Source organism: Haliaeetus leucocephalus, unplaced genomic scaffold, assembly GCF_000737465.1.
Source record: "Haliaeetus leucocephalus isolate CR32 unplaced genomic scaffold, Haliaeetus_leucocephalus-4.0 Scaffold848, whole genome shotgun sequence".
Classification (NCBI taxonomy): domain Eukaryota; kingdom Metazoa; phylum Chordata; class Aves; order Accipitriformes; family Accipitridae; genus Haliaeetus; species Haliaeetus leucocephalus.
This window is the reverse complement of record NW_010973284.1, coordinates 10,520,570-10,541,303: the sequence shown is the minus strand read 5'-3', so window position 1 is coordinate 10,541,303 and position 20,734 is coordinate 10,520,570. Positions and strand designations below refer to the sequence as shown.

The following is a 20,734-nucleotide window of genomic DNA, read 5'->3' as shown; positions in this document are numbered from 1 at the left end:
GTGGGAGGCAAAAGGCACAGAGATGTTTTTCCTGGGGGAGCTTAATTAATTGTTTTTATAGCACATCAATGACATTAATTGCTTTAGAAGTGCCAAGGTTTTTTTTTTATCATTAGCACCACAAACAGTCATGGAGGACAAGAAATGGCCTGACCACTGCACTTGATGCATTGATTTTAGATTGTGACTTGAGTGTTCCATAGCCTTTTCTTTCAATAGATAGTCACAGACCACATGACTACAGTATAAAGCCCTTCTAGTGCAAATAAAGGATGTTTGGGGGGATTAAGAGGGGGCAGAAATGGAGAAATTTTTTTCTAATATGTTTCTATGGTGTAGGAACCTCAACCCGCCTTTTTATGTACTCACTTGAGTCCATGCTGGTTTTATTCCATTCTGAAATTACCTTTGTTCAGTTAGAAGGCACCGCTCTCAGCTGAAATAGATAAATACAAAGGATAAGATGGCAGTTAAAGGTTGTTTTTTTCCCAGCTTCTACGCATACAGTTTGTCCTTACTGGCAGTCACAGCTAGAGGACTACAGTGCCATCTCTCTCTCTGAGCAATGTTTGCAACATCATTTAACCCGCCTTCACCATAGGACAAAGTTGTTGTGAGGATGAATTATGTTAGTGTATGTTAAACAAGCAATCATTACAGCTATTGTGCATACCACCAACTCTTTTATATAGCTACAGACAGTTGCTCCACTGCCATTTCGCTGTGGTCTTCCAGTTTCAGTAACACCTTATTGAAAAAATGTAAAATCCCATTAGTTTACATCCTCTGTGCTATGTGATTGAAATACTGCAGTTATGTAGCATGCCAAAACAACTAACTCCTGCAGAAACAATGGTGCTGGATTACAAGGGAATATAACTGAGACAGGCAGACAAACGTGCTTAGCTGGCATACCTCATGAGCAGACTTTGCTCACAAGAACCTTAGGAATGCTAGTAATGCACTGCTATATTCTTGCCTTTTGTGTTCTTAATTGTCAACTTACCTGAAAGCACAGATGAGGGAGAATTTTTGCCATACTAGTTCTACCATTGGGTGTACAGGTTGCTCCAAAGGAAATAATCTGCTGGACAACTGGCTTGGTGCTGTATTAAAAAGATCTATTCAGAGACCAGCAAGTTGGTCTGTCCTGGGTCAATTTCAGGAGCATCTCTCATGTGTCCCAGAAGGTTGTTGTGGTAAGCTGTACCATTAATATTCCTCCTCATGTTGAATTTACAGTGTTTCAAAAATCCTCGTAAAATTATAATGCCCGAGTGCCCTTCTGCTCTCATCAGCATCATCTTTGGACATTTGGTAGGATGTTAGCACTTGTCACTGCATTGAATATCCAGCTTTCTGAGATATGCTGGCCTCCAGGAACAAGCACAGATAGCTGCAGCCAGCACTCTTGGCTACCTCCAGTTACCAGCCTGATTAGAGGCATAAGTTCAGTGTCTTAAATGGCAAAGATTTCTCAAAGCAAGTTGGTAGCTTTCCTGTGAATCTTGCATATCTGGCTCAGGAAGCTTAGACCTAGAGATAGTTTACAGCTTATTTAACCTCGCTATGTGACCACAGAACTGCAGAGATGGTCTTGACATGTTAGGCCTGTCCACTGCAGAATGTCATTGATCTTTGTTCATATAAGCAGTTACACATTTAAGCCAATACGATTTAGAAAGTGTCATGGTCAGCCTTAGGTTACAGGTCATACATAGTGGTGACCTGGCTAACTGGACATGTGTTAGGAAAATTTTGTTAGGAAAACACAGGACAAAAATTTCAACCCCAGTTAGCCCTCTGAATTCAAATTCAATAAGCCTGTACAAATACTACTGGTGAGGAACTCATCACATCATGAAAACAGAGTTTAAAACAGTATACCTTCATCCTTCAGGTCACTAACTTAGAGGGTAACAGGAAGGGAAGGGTAAAACAAACAGGAACTCAAACCCAGTATATCCTTTCCCTTTGTCTCTCACAAGACAAAGCTTTTTCTGTACAATCATAAACTCCAATAGGAAATGAATTGTGATGCAGCGACCTAAGAAAGTTCAAAGCTACTAAAGCAGCAAATCAGCACAAGTGAGCCAGAGCCAGTGCTAACAAAGAACACATGCTACCAGTTACACACTTGGAGGCTAATTTTCAGTAGTGCTGAGCACTCACAATGCCAGCTGAAGCCAGGTGGAATGGTAGGAGATCAGCACATCAGAAGATCGGGCTCTTTGATTTAAAGACTATCCTGAGGCAGAGAAAGCCTACCAGTGGGATGAAAGAATGGAAGACAATGACTGTCAGTAAGAGTCAAGCATTCTGGGAAAACAAGTTGAAGACACAGAATAATCTCCTCCATGTCCCACTGCTCAGAAGGGCATAAAACTCAGCACTCTAAGAATCCAGGGGTGAGAAATATTTGTGGAGAGGAAAAAAGTGATAAATGGTGCAGTAGGAATTCAGAGCTGGGTTTTTAGGGTGACTGCTGAACAGATGCTTGATGGGAGTACCTAAGGGAAGGCTGTTATGTTCTCCAGCTGGTAGAACCCATGTCTGCAAAAGAATGGCATAGGAATCCTAGTCCTGCAGAAGATAAAGCACAAGCAGATACCCACATACACAGCCCTGTAACTTGACTGTCCAGCTGTTCAGCAATTTCCAAATCTCCATAAATATCATAAATAATATTTTACTGTGAAATATATTCTCTCTAGTACCTATAAATATGACAGCTTATTGCAGAGTCTTGATTCAAGAGTATTTCTCTGCCCTCACTTAGTAATTGCCTCACCCACTGACAGCTACAGCTCTATCAAGATGATCCTAGTGATATTCATTATGCAGTGTATACAGTATTAAAATACTAAATGCTTACTAAATACTAAAAACATGTCACCCTCTACTCTTTCCCCTTACCCACCAAAAAGGAAATGTGGACAAAGCTTGGTATTTTGGGTAAACATGAAGGAGGAATTGAATACATATATATTAAACACCAGCAAAAAATTACAAGCCCTTTCAGTTTGTAAATTAGCATATTCCCAGTTGTGTCAAACTGCAGGCTCAGGACTGGATCAACAATCTCCATGAACATATGAAATGAAGCCGTGTATTTCAGACTATTTTGTCAGACTGGAGAGATTCAGTGCTTAGCCTCCTTTTTTAACTTTTGCTTTACCCTTCCTCATCCTCAAGAGCATATAACAGCAGGCATTGCCCTCAGCTCTATCCTGCTGCTGTTTCTCTATTGTGATCATTTTTTTCTGCTTCTGGAAATGCAAAGATAGTCTGAGTGAACTGGACCATAACCAGTATGCAGCATTAACAAAGTGCCCCATTCTATTGGATGCAGAACATAAAACTGGGAGAGACAACTAGTTTGTAGCTCTTCCAATTTTTTTAAGACAAGAGTATCTCCAGCTTTCCTATCACTTAGTAAGAAAAGTTGAAATGTACACATCTGGAAAGTGGGATCCTCCCAGAACCTGTGAGAATCACTGGACATCCACACAAAACTCTTCCCTTTTTTTTGCAGCATGACCCACATTGTAAACCTTTCAAGCAGTAAACTCCCAATGCCTCACTGATTGTAGCTGCCTTCTGAATGCAGGCAGTGTATTGTTGAGGAAGAAAAAGCACAAGTTGATACAGCCTCAAACCCCTTTAGATAAGTAGAAGCTTTCATCTGGCTAGAGAAATAGATGGAGGCAATGTATTTAACCTGGGAAAACAACTTCAAGGTAAGCTTCCTCATGGAGACTGGACATAGAGAAAAACAAGGAGATTCCAAAAGGTAAATAGGATATTCAGAAGAGGAGGCTTAGGGAAAAGCAAGTGAAAATGGCATGCCATTTTCAAGATCTTGAGGAAAGATAACCTTTAATGGCTCCCTAGTCACCAAATCCCAAATACTGTGATAAGTAAGTTGCTAGCGTGCTAAAGCTCCAATTAAATAGTTTATCTCATTACACCAATGTCTAGTCAAGTCTCATACACTGCAGTAGAACATTTTGAAAGAACAACATTTTTGGTTCCTTGTAGAGAGGGGATGGATATAAATGGATGTAATTACTTTGCTGTGTTATGCATTAATGCTGGTTATCAGTTGTTACCAAAACTGAGCAATTTGTGAATGTTATTTTACACTACCCCTGCTGCAGCATGTAGATGCCTTGAGTTTTGCCTATATTTATGCAATTAAGCTGCATTTAAGTTTCCACTGCCAGGGGTGATTTCTGCGGTAATGTGTTGTGAGCTTTTCTCCAGTACAAGCTTTCAGTAATACAGATCCTGATAAAGTTTTAGTGTAAACACACTGCTGAACCTTGAGGATGAAATGCACATGATCTGAGTACTCAAAACAAAGTCAGGGTGGATATCTATGTCTTTTCCTCTTTTCTGCAGCTGGCTGAGCAAGCTTTCCTGAGCAGGAAGGGATCTTGTTACGAATTTAACCAACATTGTATTCAGTGGGCCCTAAGTTCCACATGTCTTTCCGTATTTTCAGTTTTCAAACAGCTGTTAGTGATAACTGCAAGAGGAAACTGTATTCTGATAGTCTAATTCTATATATAGAGAGATTCTCCCATGCTTTCACATAAATTTCAATGAAATAGACTATAGATCCTACATGTCCTGAATATTCTTTGTGATAAATTGAAGGAAAAGGAATAACTAGAAAATGTCTAAATACTGGTTATGTCTGACCAGACTGAAGATAGCACAGCTTACACTGTGCATCCAGGCTCCTAGTTGCAGTCCATACAAGTCCGATCTACCTTGCCCAGTAGCTAGGGCCCCAAGAGAAACTCAAGAGAAGGCCAACCAATTTCAAGAGAATGTATATGTCTTTCTAAATACTAGTCACATTAAACAACTCAAAAAAAGGGTTTTAACTGATGCATTTGAAAACTAAATGTGATAAGAAAATTATGCTCTTCTTCAGCTGGTGTGCAGGGAAAATATCTGATAAACTAAAGATGAGTAAATTTAAGATGGATCAGGTAAAAAGTTCTTCCAACTGTAGTTAAAGAAACTGGACACAAAATATTTGCAGAGCTTCCCCCCACCTCCCACCTCCCCAAGGGCAGTAACTAAACCTGTTGTAGCTGTGTCAATGTGTGTGTTCCAAGGATACTGTAATCTCATCTTTCAGGGAAGAAGGTTACAGCTTGCAAAAAAAAATCAACAAGGAACCTACCCTCTTCCCTGAACAAGTATCCCTTCTCTCCAAGTGACTTAGATGGGCATATTCATAGAAGGGTAGTCCTTCATTCTCTGAATAAGCAGATTATAAAACAGTAGGCATTGCTAAGGGCAAGAAATCAAACTTGATGGTCTGATGCAATATGGCAATTGCTACAGCACTACTAGTAGTTCATTTCCATACAAAGTCCTTCAAATAGCTAGATGAGAATCCCACTCTTCCTCAGATATCTCTGTCAGCAGAATTTGCATTGCATGCAATATTTATTACATCCTTCAGGCATTCCACATGATTTGTCTCACACTGGCATCTGTACAGGTCCAGGCACATGTCATATTCCCTGAGAGGTTATGAAGGAACCCCTTGGCAAAGGAGCTCCGAGAGGCAGTCAAGGGTCTAAGTATCAAAATGATTAGTTGGGATTGCACTGAGACTATGAGATATTATGAGTCAGCTCTATAAAAATACCTGTTCAAGGCAAAAATTAAGACACAGCAGACATTCCATATTAAGGAACAGCCTGGCACACTGGTAGCTAATTGACTGTTAATGCTTAGTATATTTGTAGAATGGGGCATAAGGAAACAATTAAGCCTCCATACTGCTTATTAGCTGTGGAACTGATTTTTTTAAATCTTATTTGATAGAAAATAACAGCAACTTCCAGACTACTATCAAAGTTTACAAAGCTGAAGTAGGCAATGCAGTTTTCTTCTGACAGTATATCACTTACATAGCATTTAAGATCAAAATGAGCACTCTCCCCCTTTTATTGTCAATTATCTTCTCTTTAATGAAACTGCATGTTTTAGAGACAGAAAACAATCCTACACTTTTAAAGAAGTGAATAGAACAGTAGCTGCTTACTTCGGAGCGTTCAATAACTTCAGATCAACTTCTCTTCCCTCCAAAAGAAGAGCTGGGTTTTAAAGCCCATTCCCTGAGCAGCATTTTCTATCAAAATACTTGTTAGGTAGTGTTTTTTCCCCTCAGTTGTGGGAAAACATGCAAAACAAATATTAAAAAAAAAAAATATAGCTTGCTTTTCACTCTAGAAAGCATATTGATTTGGGGTTTTAGCACAACTAAATTCTTCTTGAAATATGGAGATGTTTATTTTGGAATTCCAATCAGAGACAAGGAAATCCCAGCCAAAGCCTAGAGAAAGGAAAAAAAGCAGATATAAAGCAGTTATCTCCCCTGTCAGCGTGCTAAGCAAAGAATTCACCCTTGATTTCCAGCAAATATTTCAGCAAGAGCAGGATGAGGTCTTTATGAACTTAGATGTAAAGATGAAATATGTTCCATTGCCTGTACTCTGGAAGTAAAATGAAAAGGCTCCATACTTGTAAAAGTAAACTAGATCCTTTTGAAGAAAAGGGAGCATTGCAGAACCTAAACTAATTTCTTTTGCAATATCCTCTACTCCATTTAGGCTCCATACTAATTGTTACCTCTCCCTTTTTGGTAAGTTTTATTAAGTTGTTTGTGTCTTTTTCTACTTGTTTGGGCTGAAATCTATTAATACATGACCAGCCTGCAGACATATCATCATCATATCATGTATTCTATATAACTACATGTAGTACCTATCTTTTGTCACCTCTTAAATGTCCTGGAAATACCTCCCCCCTCTTACAAACAGTCCATTGTAACAAAACATGCTTCATGAGTACCAAAAAAGATACACTGAAGCACACTGGCAAGTTTTCTTCTGTTCCAAAAAGTTGTCTACACTGTAATCTGGACAGCATATGCAATGTATCCAGCCCTAGCCCTGACTTTTTTGGGGAGTACCTTATCATCACCTCATTGGACTGGTACACATCTAACAAGGGTTATAGTCATTTGGCTGCCTTCAGCACTAGCTCCACCATAATGTTTCCTAATGGCTCCTGAACAGACTGCGTGTCCATCTGGTGCCCCAAGGGTGAACTGACAAACTCATTCTGCAGCAAAGACGACAGCCAGCAGCTCCTTTTTAATTTGAGCTTATCTCCCTTCTGTGCCCTTCAAAGCACTGCAAGCTCTACTGACCTGGCTTTGCCTCAGTGCTGCTCCTAGCCCTCCTTCCTAGGCATCATTACCTCTATTATTATACTTCTAGCCATTCCGCAGTAAGACTGAAGGTACTAAAGGATGGTACTGGTGACTTCCCCCGCTCTTTCAGGTACTTTTTGACCATACTAAATCTCTTAACTATCACAAAGGCCCATAGGCATATCGAATCTGGAAACATACTTGGTAACTATCTAAATCTACTTCACCTGCATGCCTTGAACTGGACATATTATGATTCAGTTTCTCTGGTTCTAGACATGTCACGTGCTCTCTTCATCTTCAGTTTTTGACATAGCTTTCACCTTAGCTTGATATCCTGCTCCCAGCACCCTGCTTGGAGTTGTTACAACTTGGTACAGTGCTGAATTTTTTCTTCACTGAGGCCTCCTTCTACTGCAGGAAAAGCAATATCAAATGCAGTGTTCATACTTGAGGTTCCCTCTAGCCCTAGTTCCTGTTGACAGTGAGATGCCTCTTGAGTCACACTAATGGCCAGAAATGTTTTTGGGTTTTTTTGTTTGTTTGTTTGGGGGTGGGTTGCCTTTTTCTTTTTTTTTTTTTTTTTTTTTTAAAGAACAGCTCCTGAAACCCATGGCAAATGTTGTCAAGGGGCTGATACTTCTTTTTTATGTTAGCATCCTGATCCCAAAACTTAGCACTGTAAGATGATCTATACCTTACAGAAGTACTGGATGAGCATTATACTTATGACTTTTTGCCTGATGTTTCTGATGTGCTATATTTTATGGAGGCCCTTGATGACACTCCTAGGACAAGTGTCTGATTATCATTTGTTTTGACAATATTTCTATTAAAATAGATAGGTCCTTAGAAACAATATTTTTGACCTTGTACTTCTTTGAGATCTGAGAGTGCACAAGACTACACAGCAATCTGTCAAAAGTAATATTCTGTCTCTAACATGAATTTGAAATTGTTTGTACACTGAGTATTTTTTATCCTTTATTTTTAAAACAAAGGAATATATATTTGTCCAAAAGTTTAGCCAACAGCAATAATTATGGTTAATGAATTATCTGATGTGTTTTATTTTGAGTGTGGATTCTATGTTAAAATAGCCACAGCTTGCTACTATCACAAGTAAAATGGTTAAGGTTATTGTAAGGTCTCTTTCATCTGGAGAGAAGACATATAAAAACCAAACTATTTTAAAACTTCCTTCTTTATTATTAAATTCATTCTGGTAACATCCCTCTGCTTAATGCATTATGCATTGAAATTCTGGCAATTAAATACTAGCTCATTGCTCAAGATTCAAGATCTATTTTAAAAATTTATTTTGTATTGCAAAGCATCAGTTGACAGTACCTGGTGTTATTATGGTCAAATATTTTATTACAAGGTGTCCCACTAATCCAACACAAACAGGAAGGTAGCTTACCTGGAATGGTTTCACAGAAAACTTAATGACCAAGATGATCATTACATATGACTTGCAAGATAAACTACAAATTTAAAAAAAAGTTATTTTTTAAACCAAGTTATTCTTATATTAATCCACATAAGTGTTCTTCATATTTGATTTATTATATTCAGTAAGTCTGTCCAGCCTTCAGCTGGAGATATTAAAAAGATACGTGTTGCCTTGCTTTTGTGAATTATTAGCTACTGGAATAATCTTAAGAAGCTTTACTTATATTTTTACTTTAACATCTAGCATCATCTGCAAAATACATTATATCCTCTCTAAGCTGATATTTGATGATAGGGAATCACAAATCTTTCAATAAGCAAAGCAAGATCCAAAAATCTTTGAAGATCTGGACTCACTCCCAACCCTCAACTGAAAGTCTGGGCAAATCCCCCTATAATTCTCAGGGCGTTGTTAATAATTAAAAAGAAAAATAAAAAAAATTATGTACCTACAGAAAACCGATACAGCCTAGTGAGTTGGGAAGAGTAGATGGAAGGTGTGATTCATTTACGTATTCACCTACCTGTTCATAAAAACCATATATGTTAAGAAATGAGAGAAAAAACCCTGAAATGTCAAACTTCATATGATAAAAAAAATAATAAAATCTTAATCAAATTTCTGTCAGAGGCTTCTTTATCATAGCTCTACCTTCTTACAAAAAGATTGTAATAAACAGTTTCGTAAAAACATGTGTTACGGTTACATTTGGAACATTTCGGGCTTAACTCAGTTGCCAGCACATAGGCACGTAGCACCATTTAAGATGCTCTTGGTGCCTACCTAGCCTCTAGCTGTGACCCCAGAAGGCCTTTCATAGGTTCTGTGTCACATCTGACAGCCCCCTGTATCAACACCATAACTGATTTAAAACAAACAAGCAAACAACAAAAAACTACCACAACACAAAACAGTTCAGTATTAAATAACTATAAGTGAAGATTACTCTTAGACATGTTATCAGCTTATTTTGCTTGTATAACCAGATTTCATAACTTATATACTAGTCAGTAGCTTAGCTAAAAAAATCCATCCAACATCCTTATTCTCTGTAATAGAAACAAACATAAAATAATAATACAGGAAATAATGAGATAAAGATTTTACACATCTAGATGCAATGTCTAGTAATTCAGGTCTTTTCTCATGCTAATAGAACTGCTTAGATTTAGCAGCAAAAGACAATTGCATGTCACAAAGTGGCATAATACAAACTGAGGAACTTTTAATATCTGTGAGAAAAATTACATTATTAGCATTCATAGCATAGCCTATAATGTACCATAATTCCATTACTTAAGAGTAGCATTTGTTTGATCTATTCGGAGCAATTCTGGATACGAAGATCTAATTCACAGACACAATCTTATTACAGTATCTGAGACCAATAGGACTATTGCTGCCTTTCCTGTGCACCACAGGACTTCTGGGTACAGACGGTAAGGACACATTCATGTTTAATTACTATGAAAATGTCACGTAAAGAATGAGAAGGGAGTTAAATCACAGTACAAAGATTTAAACTGGAAGCTGGTAAGGTTTTAATAACACTCTGCATGTGAATTATGCTTCCAATAACACATAAATGTATTATGAAGCTTTAGCTGGTATAAAGCAGTTTCTTATGGCTTAATGTATTTGAAAAGAGAATGGCTGTACTTTGTGGTAACAGAAATACCAATTATGAATCAAACTCATAGTTTAATTCACTTAATTATAGCTGCAGTTAAGGCAAAAGCCACGTTTAAATACTTTTTCTTCAGTTTGTGAAAGTGGAGAGACAATATTCATTTCCTTGTATTTATTGGAGTACAGTATGAAACCCCAGCCATTTGCTGCACTGCCATGTGCCCTCTTGGCATGCCTCTCATTTTAGCTGGACTCCAGCCACACTGCAGGCCACCTCCTACCTCTGCCTCTTGCCATCCACCAACACGGAAATGGCGGTTCCTCTGTCACTGGCCATTTCCCTTTTCATCTGCCACAGTGCCTCCAGCCTTACCTCTGTATCCCAGGATATCCAACCACACAAGTGTTATAAGCGTCTGCAGGAGACGGCAGAGAGGCAATTTTGAAGGAAGCTAATACACTTGATACTTGGTGTCTCAGGTGCCCGTGCCCAGGTGTTGGCGAGAATCTCTGTGAGGAGAGGTCAGGGCTGCCTCATGCCTGGCACGGCTGGTTCCAACCGGTTCCAGCCAGTTCCACAGCAGCCCCACTGCCGGGCACGGCTGAGCCCATCATCGGCACTGGTGCAGCCTCTGTGGTAACAGATTGAAGAAGGGGAAAACCACACAGCTGCCAGGAGTGAGGAAAAAAGTGTGAGAAATGAGCCCTGCGAGCACCCAGGTCAGAGAGGGAGGAAGACCTCCGGGTGCCCGAGCAGAGACTCCCCTGCAGCCCCTGGAAAGACCATGGTGGAGCAGATTTTTTCCTGAAGGACTGCAGCTTGTGGAGAAGATCCACACTGGGGCAGGAGAGAAGCATGAGCTAAGTTGCTTAAGCTGAGAATAGCACATGTACTTGCTCTGTGACAAGCCAAGTGACTTGCCCCTGAAAAAATCCAACCCATTAAGACCACCTTGCCTCAGCAGGTGAAAGCAACATCGCCAGACATTTTGAAGAGGGCTTGTAGTAGCCTCAGGTGAAAAGTTCCTTGCTCTTCAGATTCTTCTTCATTTTACTTACTAATAAAGACAGGATGAGTAGCTCTGTTTTTCCAGTACAATCACTGCAATAAAAAAATTAAGGAAAAAAAAAATCTTGTGTTGGTGTACTGAGATCTAGCTACAGACTAGTTAATATCCCTCTGCAAAAAAAAAAAAATTAACATGTTAAGGAGTATTTGGAAGAAAGGATTTTTATTGTATTACAAGATTTTTACCTCATATATATGGAAGCATTATTCTGTTAAAAAAAGGCCTTATCACAATCCTGACCGCAGGGGAGCCATGACAGAGCTTGACAGCTCAGATTTGTCCTAACTGCTCCTTTTAGGATTTAAGTAGCAGTCTTCAGCCTCAGCCCCCATCCCTACATCTGCTTTAGCTGGAAGTGAGTAAGAACATCTAAAATTTAGAGATAGACCCCTTTTGGCCTCAGTACAGCTGCCAACCCTTCAAAAGCCACTACTATTCCATTCCCACTGCTCCACCTCTGAGAAGGTAAACACAATATTTCATGTACATTTAATACTAACATGCAATATTTATTACCCTTTCCAGCTTTAAGTTCTGTTTAGCATTTTATCTCAAACCGGCACCAAAAAACCCCATACAACTGGAAAGATTTCAGTCCTTAAACCCATGAAAACTGCAGTTAAATGAGTTGCTTTACAAGGTCACAATTAAAAGCTTATTTGCATTGTATATAATCAACTGTCTTACACTCTAAATTATCTTGTCATTACAGTGGTACAGGAACTTTTAAAGAGATGTTAAAGGATTTGAACCTGCATTATCTCATTACTTTTATGCAATCTGTCAATAAATCAATGTATTGTGTATGACTGGAAGTGCCTGGCATATTCTTCTTAACTGTCTACTGCAATGGTAAAACTCACTTTAACATCCCTGAGCTTTTCAGACCCCACATCTCAACCTCCAATGCAACACAAAGACGTCATACTGCAGCGTCCCATCTCTAAAAATCCACGAGAGTGCAAACTGGCCCCAGCCCAGCCCATTGGCCAAGCACACAGGCTTTTAGGTTACCCATCAGGCTTCCCTGCCTGCACAGCCAGCCTTGCCCCTGACAATTAGGGCACTCGCTGCCTCTGACCACCTGCACAAAGGGCATGATAGGAAGATGGACACAATGTCAGCAGATGGTCTGTAGAACAAGGTGAACAAAAGCAAAAACTCAACCCGCAACAAACATGGAGGATGCAGGTTGAGGCCCAGCTGGAACAACGCAGGAAGCATGAGTGGCACAGCACAGAGGCTCAGCCAGGGCACCCACTGCAGAACGGCAGCATGAGGAGAAGACAAGAGTGCTGCAAGATGGGGATGCACAGCAGGGTAGGGCTGATGGGCAGCTGAGGGAACAAGAGGTAGCCAAGGAAAGCCTGGGGCCAGCCTGGCACACCTGCACTCCATGTATGCTGTCACAGGAGGAAAGGGCTGAACCTGAGCACCCTCATGCTCAGAGTCACACCAGCTGGGTACTGCCACCCAGTCAGCTAGGGGACACAGCCTGCAGGCTAGGGGGGGGCACCTGCAGCAGCTCCCCTGTGGATGCAGGGCTACATTGGAGTCAGGCCTTCACCCAGGTCTTGGTGGAGGCTCTGGGAGCTGCAGGCTGAGGAATCACACCTCAATGCTCATCTGCCCCAGCAGTGATGCTTTAGAATGCCAGCACCCTCCTTCCCAAGGGTGTGGGCATGGGAAGGTCATTTCTCAGTTCCTCCCCAAGGTGGGCAAACAGCTTAAGTCCAGCTCAAAGAAGTGGAAAGTGTTGTTTAAAAAAAAAAAAAATTCACACACACACACACAGAGTCTGAAAGACCAGAGGTAGTGCCAGGAGCAACCTGCAGTGTGAGGGGAAGGGTCTTGCCTTCCACAGACTCCAGCTCCATCTTCAGGTACTTCCATCTACTCCCCACCAGACTTCTTTGAAGAAACAATGTGCTGATACATTAAGAACCCTTTCTTAGAGTAAACACCTCAATAATTCTCACACTTCTGTCTTCTACTATTGCTTCCTCCAAAACTCTACCCCTCAAGCCCAGAAAAAACAAACCCCCACGTAAAAAATACATTTTGAAATCCTACCAAAATCTGTTTTCTGTTTTGTTAACTGCTGGCTAGTCAACATCCTTCCCTGGCTTTAAGGAGAGCAGCTGTCAAGTGGCCTTGAACTTGCTCAAGCTGCAGAGGCTTTGTTACAGAGACACTCCCCTGCAAGAGACCAGTTCCAGCTGGATGTTGATATTTCACATTATTCACACATGTTAAACATTTAAAAATATACAAGTTACTTAAGCTTTAAGCAATGTGCTAAAATACAAAGACCAAAGCTTCTCCTTTTATTAAGACTTCAAAAAGACAGTATATTAGTTCTGCTCATCTCTGCTTTTGCTGAAACAGGTGAAGTTACAGCTCACTTCATATGTCTTTGGCCATTATTCCCTATTGAACTTTCAACCTCCACCTTATTAGTCAGATGCGTTGTTTCCAGCAGAAACTCCCTCCCATTTGAGCAAGCCTCATGTGTTTAAACAAGAGGGGCTCCCACCAGCATCCGTCTCTCACTCCCTTCTTGCCCAAACTATGGGTACAAGCTGTAGGATTTAAGTGCTGGCAGCTCCTATTTTTAAACAGTACCAGCTCATCTCAGTAGGTTAAAAAAATAAAAATCATACCTTATTGTATGCAACAGACTAATGAAAAGGCTATGTATCAGCATAAAAGGCAATGTATAACTCTTACAGTTCTGCTTGTGGAGGAAGTTATGCAAAGCCTCCTGGTGTTAAGCATCTGGAAGGCAAGAACACCCCAGTGTGCTATAAAGTGATAGCCCAGCTCCTGGCAGCTCCTCGCTTGCAGAAGAATCAAGCATATATTCCAGATACTTAGTACTGCTTTCCCATGTGTCAGCAGCTCTTGTGAACAGGTCCAATCCATCCAGGCAAAGAGGATACACACATTCCATCTCTCAGCTGTGGTATACTTGAAGAAAGGTACTCAAGTTTCAGCCTACATATGTGGAGAATAAAATACCACCAGGCAGACAGGATAGAACTGCAGCGAGGTCCCTCAGGCATGTCCTTGTTCAGTCATTTTGTTTGCTGGAGTTGCATCTGTGACACAGAAGTACTCAAGGCTGTGGGCCCAGAAAGGAGCTACAGAAGCCTTCCAAATTTCAGAGGCATGATACATTCATTTGACTTTATGTTATCAAATATACTCAATAGCAAGATCGCTGCAACTCAGCAGTCTGTGCTGATGCCTCCCAGAGGCCAGAAGAGCATTCTCAGCTTCATTTCCAGTTCTCCTTCTCATCAGCACCTGAATGGGTGTGTAGTGAATCCTTGGGGGGTCCGGGGGGTGAGGAAAAAAACAAAACAAAACAAAAGAAGAGATTTCTTCTGTGCCCACTTCCCCTTCAGTTCTTACTGCAAGAGGAGGATCAAAGAATCCCAGCCCATCCTTTCACCCACAGGGCCAGCTAGTGCTATACAATCCACCACTACAGTAGGTATTTTGCCACAAAGAGCTGTCCCACCATATTCCCTCTCTGCAGTTTCAACTTTCCTGCCACTACAAATTTTAATTTGAATGATTTTGCTTAGGAAGAAAAAGTAGAATCTCAGCACAAACATCTCTCATCCTGGTTGCACAAGGTAGGCTTTGCTAGCATGGGATTTTTCTTTACCTGGGTTAGAAGTTGATGATGCCTCAGCTGTCTATAGAACTGCAACACAGAAGGATCAGCTCTCACAACTTTCGGATCAAAATCCAGAACACGGAGACCTGCAAGGCTACGGGCTCGGGAAAGAGCTACATAAGCCTGCCCACTTTCAAAGACACGAGACAGGGAGATTTCCACACAATCTAAAGACATGCCCTATCAAAGACACAAAGAAGTTTGTTACAGAACAAACAAACAAAAAAAGAACACTGTGCTGTATCAAAACTAACCTGTCCTGTGAGTCTGTCAAAGGTACCATCCTTGGTGTATGGGCTTGATAAAACTAAGTCTCTTGTTTGACTATGTAACTGATTAAAAGATGGGAATCAGTAGAAAGAAAAGGACAGTTTTCCGCTGTCAGGAAATTGCTAGCAGACAGTAAGGTCCACTAACTCCACTAAGCCTCTTGTTGTGTGAAACTCCACAAATCCCATATAATCAACACAGCAGGGAAAGAAATCCTGCTGTTTTCACTCCTAGTAATTAACTAGAGCAGCCACCAGTCTCAAGCAGTCCTCAGGCAGACTGTCTGAGACAGAGTTTGGGTTAGACCCAGCCAGCCCTGTCTGCACTAAGAGACATCCCAGGAGGCAGCAGAATTTACAATGTGGCCTGGTTTAAGCAGTGGCATGGGAACAAACTCACAGGTCTAATATCAAGACAAGTATTTATCAAAAAGGGTATGAAATCTTCTGGAAAGGTAGGAACTGCATTAGTTACACTGAAAAAACCCAACACATGCCACCAAAGGGGAAGTCCAGCCCAAAGAGCACAGCTGTGACTCCTGCAGCTTCCTCAGGTAGACTGCAAACCTCAACATCACTAATGCTGATGACTGTCAGGGAAACACTACCCTGATCAGTCCACAGCAGTAAATAAGGCTGCTTTATAGTCCAACACCAACTATGCAGATGGCAGCACCCTTATGAAAACTCCAGCAGATTGCTAGCCCATCCTTGATCCTATAGGCAAGCATCACAAGCAGAAGAGGTGCTGCCTTCTCTGCAGCTAGACACACATATTCTAGAGGTCCCCCACAACAAGGGTCTTTCAGTTTTCCCTCCTGTTTTACCAGCAATGCAAGCTCACCCAGGAAATAAGGCTTATGATGGTGTAAAAGTCTATAGACGGCTGTATAAGCACACCCACCTGACTCTTGTGAATGGAAATGGCCCATGCCAATTTTAAAGGCAACTGTTGACGACTCAGATGAACTCCTGATGGTCCTTTGAAGACCCATTTCTCCATTTTGATGACCTGTGTGGCCCCACAGAGAAACCTCACCTTAGGCAGCCCTGTAGGAATGGGAACAGAAGATAAACAGGGATGTATTCCTGATACTCAACAGCCTGGAAGCCAACAGCCTAAAAGCCTTTTTTATTTTTCCCTCCTTCCCCATGTCAGTGGCTGCATTAAAAAAAGAAAATCCCACACCAAAAAAAAAACCAACCAACCACCCAACCCTAAGCCCACACAAGTAAATAGGATGTTCTGAAATTATTTTTGGGATCTACTTAAACAGAAGAATTTAAGTCACATAATTTATCAGTTGAGATACAAAGAAAAATACACATTGCAGGTAGAAGAACTTTATTCTCCAAGAAAAGCAAACCAAAAAACCCACCAAGACTTGCTTCAACAGAACAGACAGGAAATGCGAGTGAGCATACACATCTAGAGAATAAAGAAAAGCAAACACAAGAGGCCCTACAGATAGCTACAGCAGATGCAGGCCCATGAGAGCCACAAGCCTCTCACTGCAGAGAAGACCTCCTCCCTGCTTTCCCTCAAATTATTCTTACCAAGCAGTAAACAAAATTAACAAGTCATCAGCCATCAACGATAAATTGTTTTGGTTTTTTCCTCGTCCTTCAACAAAAGATCAAAAAGCTTTCTTACCCTTCTGTTGACTTTCAAATCCTACAACAACTCCTCGTGCCCCATTCACCAGCCCTTGAGACACATCCAGATTCTTAGCTAGCATCACCTACAGAGAAGAAGAAAAATCCCTTAGCACACTGGCTTTACAGCCTGTTCAGCCACCTGCAGCTAAGGTTCTAGCCTGGAAGCACAAGCACAGCAGGCTGATATGGCCACAGCCACATTATCCTATTGCAGGATAGAGCGCCGTCTCCAATTTGATTGAAATTATTTCACAGCCTTTCCTTCCTAGGATTCCCAACTACATTATTCTGCAGCACTGAACATTTGATTTGAGCTGCTTCTGTTCACAGCTGTGAGCTCAGATCCAGGGAACAGATTCCCCTTCCCCAAACACCAATAAACCTAGACATATGTAGATTCTGGGAACAGGAGGAAGGAACAACTTCTTAAGGCAAACAATGCTGCTGCTAAGTGCAATCCTGCATCCTTTCCACTCTGACAGCCCTAGCTCACAGCAGGGTGCCCAGTCCTGCAAATTTGGCAAGCTATGCCACACCCTTGCAGGTCAGGAGGGCTGCTGTACCTGGAGCTGAGACTGCAGGCAAGGACTGCCTGTGCTCTCTACGACCCAGAAGTTTCTAAACCTGATTGGAAATATGTGTCAAAGTCACAGAAGTCACCACTGTCCACGACACATGGACCTGCACTCAAATCAGACTAATTCTCTGGATAAGATTCCAAGCAGAAAGGATACAAAGATTGGGATAGAGTCTTCTGTTCACCTGGCATAGCCACTCTATACAGAATCTGCATTCTATACATTAATCTACTCTATGCATTTATCTGCTATTCCTTTATTTTTCTTATGCCATTTGATCCACTGGTCTTTCACAAATGTATGTACACACACTCACCTGAGCTCCAAGCTTTAGCTCAACTCTACCACCCACAGGACACTGAGCATCAATTAACTTCGCTAGCATTGGGTCACTGTCCAAAGCCTCAAAAGTGTGCACTTCTCCTATTAAGGAAAGAAGAATGTCACAAATTGCAACCATTGAATATATTCCACGCAGCATTGCAGGAGGCTCAGCGTTTATTTCTAACGGCAATTCATCTTTTAATATCCATTCTGCTCTGCTGATAGGATATCTTCACACAAACCTTGTCACCTCTAAGAGCAGAAAGCTCACTATTGCCTCTCTTCCCAGCATAACTCCCAGAGCATAAGAAGGCTCAGGAATCAAAAGCCAGCAGTAAATAAGAACTGAGCAGTCACCATTTTGAGCATATGACCAGTTTCACTTGCTGTCAACACCAGATCTCCAAAGAGGACTAAGAAAGAATCCTAGGACCAGACAGGGAGGCAGAAATGAAATAGCCCTTAATTCAAATCGTGGCTGGATAGAGCACGGCCTTTCTGAGATGCTATAGAAAGAAAAAGCAGGGGCATGGAGGCAATAAATGACCTACCCTACCTCACAACAAGCAATGAGCTTGCTGTCTATTACACACCAAGAAGTAACGATGTAGATTTTTATGCAAAAAGCTGTGAAGGTTTAACCCAGGCAGCTCAACTCCAACAGGCACAGCTTGGACTGGTGCTGCTGTGCATGACAGAACACCAGTTCCTCCTGACACCTCAGTATCCCCATTGCATCCACTCAGAGCTCAGCCCCAAAGCCAGCAGCTTCCTCCAAGGAGTTCACCTGATAGCTGTTGCAAGCATCTCTCATTAGTTATTTCTACATCATCTTTATGGGTGCAGAGCCGCGTAGCCAGGATCCCATCACGCTCAGACCTGTTAGCAGCAGTCTGCATCAGCAGTCTGGTAACCTCCTCTGTGCACCTGGTAACCAAGAAAAGGGGATTATTTTTTAAAGTGATCAGGAACAGGTCTTGAGCAGCAGTAATCTCCTCACAGCCGGATCAGGCTGTGCAAGCCCCATGCCTCTAGAGAGAAGGACAGAGAAAGATAACTACACAAAGTTGGAGAGCAATGCAATTGTGTGCCCCAGTCCTGCCCTGTCCACTGCCAACTCCAGATCCATTGAATTCCTTAGCAGAAATTGCAAAGAGGGACCCTAGAAAGGGTCATTCCTTACCAGAACAGCATACATGAAACGTGCTTACATTAACTAAAGCATTCATAGCTATTATCCCCAGCCATGCATTCCTGATAGAGCACAAAGAAGTGACAAACTGCTCCTTCCTCTGCTCTGTCAGTAGGGAGCAGGGACTACAAAGACAGCCAAGTTTCTCCTTACCTGCCTAAACGAACTGCACTCAGGAGTGAGACAAAGGTCTTGTCGGTCTGTCTCCGCACTTCAGTCAGCTCCATGTTTATGTGGATGCATTTCCTCCAGCTTTTTGCCTGGCAAATCATTCTCTTGTCAAGAAAGAGGCAGACTTGAAGTACAAGAATGAGTTTAGGGACAGTTTTGTACCTGGAAGCAGAACTTGGTTTCTTCATTAGCCTTGCAGACTGGGGGTAGCTGCAAGAAGTCCCCACAGATGATTAGCTGAATTCCTCCAAAAGGCTCATCCCGTTTTCTGACTACCCTGAAAGGGAGGGAATAGAGGAGAAGTTCTGAATGCCCTCCAGGCCCTGGTCATAGTCAGGTCTCAAGTTAACTTGTTAGTCTGTGAGTATATTCAAACTTATAACACCTGCAGTAAAAGATGATTATTCTCAGCTGTATCAGAAGAGCTCAAATAATTAAGCAATGCTATTGCAAGACATAAAATTTGCTTTGGTTATGCACCCCAGATGTCATTACCAGTCTCGGTTCTTTGTTAGCTGTTATGCTGCAAGAGAGAATGCTGGATACAGCATAAACAGACGGCTGTATTCTGGACTCAGCTCTACAGAAAACACTTGGCTCCAGAGTTGGAAACAGCAGCCACAACAGCCACAGCTGGGGAGTGGGGACACGATCAAAACCTATCTCAAGATAAAGGTCTGCCCAGATGCTGGCTATGACTTCATGCTTCCTTCCAGTCCTATGCCAGTGGCTGCCTGGTATCCATTCACATAACCAGAGCAAGGAAGCAGCCCAGAAATTTAAGGAAGTTAATTTCTGTTAGTTGTTTGACCTGATGATCGCTCACCTCGCTACTGCCTCCAGCTTGTCAAAGAGCTTGCCATCCACCATTGAGATCTCATCGATAATTAAGTGCTGGCAGGCCAGCCAGTGCTGGCGCACCCCAGGCCGCTCTGCCAGCTGAATACACTGTTCCAGCGGTGCCTTCCCAGAGCCGATCCCTGGCAGGGGAGAGGAAAGCAGAGCTTTGGGAAGCTCCTGACTCTTTGGGACAGAAGCAAGAGCTCCCGTGCCCTCGCTGTTGGGCAGACCGCTACCTGCGAAGGCGTGGAGAGTGGTGCCGCCAATGTGGCAAGCTGCCACTCCTGTGCTGGCTGTGGCATAGGTGCTCTTCGGAGGGAGGGAGCCCACAATCTTCTTCAGCAGGAACGACTTCCCGGTCCCTTGGCGGGGTGGGGAGAAGCGTATCAAGGGCGAAGGAACGGGAGAAGCAGGAGGTCAGCTTCACCCGGTGGCAGCCGCCCGGCCCCCTCACCTGCACAGCCGGTGAAGAAGACGCTCTTCCCGCTCCGCACGGCGCCCAGCACCGCCTCCTGCTCCGCCGAGAGCCTCGCCAGGGGCCGCCTCTCCGCGCGGGGCACCTGCGGGACGGGCAGCGGCGCGCCGTGAGAGCGGGGCCGGCAACCGGGGCCA

General features: G+C 42.3%; 2 protein-coding genes across 2 annotated transcripts in view; both read right to left on the bottom strand.

The window, feature by feature from the left end:
• The window catches only part of ST6GALNAC3 (ST6 (alpha-N-acetyl-neuraminyl-2,3-beta-galactosyl-1,3)-N-acetylgalactosaminide alpha-2,6-sialyltransferase 3), a 257,225-nt gene extending 246,557 nt beyond the window's left edge, over window positions 1-10,668 (bottom strand). Inside the window, exons 1-2 of the mRNA XM_010582732.1 lie at window positions 10,613-10,668; window positions 8,670-8,733 (exon numbers count right to left, since the gene is read on the bottom strand). Coding sequence (XP_010581034.1) covers window positions 8,670-8,733; window positions 10,613-10,668 — 120 coding nt within the window. The remainder of the gene's footprint in view (window positions 1-8,669; window positions 8,734-10,612) is intronic.
• A 4,013-nt stretch (window positions 10,669-14,681) lies between these two features.
• Window positions 14,682-20,734, bottom strand: part of PIF1 (PIF1 5'-to-3' DNA helicase) — a 6,372-nt gene continuing 319 nt past the window's right edge. Inside the window, exons 2-12 of the mRNA XM_010582731.1 lie at window positions 20,577-20,682; window positions 20,359-20,484; window positions 20,109-20,262; window positions 19,445-19,559; window positions 19,265-19,371; window positions 18,707-18,846; window positions 17,912-18,018; window positions 17,013-17,100; window positions 16,263-16,408; window positions 15,078-15,269; window positions 14,682-14,732 (exon numbers count right to left, since the gene is read on the bottom strand). Coding sequence (XP_010581033.1) covers window positions 14,682-14,732; window positions 15,078-15,269; window positions 16,263-16,408; window positions 17,013-17,100; window positions 17,912-18,018; window positions 18,707-18,846; window positions 19,265-19,371; window positions 19,445-19,559; window positions 20,109-20,262; window positions 20,359-20,484; window positions 20,577-20,682 — 1,332 coding nt within the window. The remainder of the gene's footprint in view (window positions 14,733-15,077; window positions 15,270-16,262; window positions 16,409-17,012; window positions 17,101-17,911; window positions 18,019-18,706; window positions 18,847-19,264; window positions 19,372-19,444; window positions 19,560-20,108; window positions 20,263-20,358; window positions 20,485-20,576; window positions 20,683-20,734) is intronic.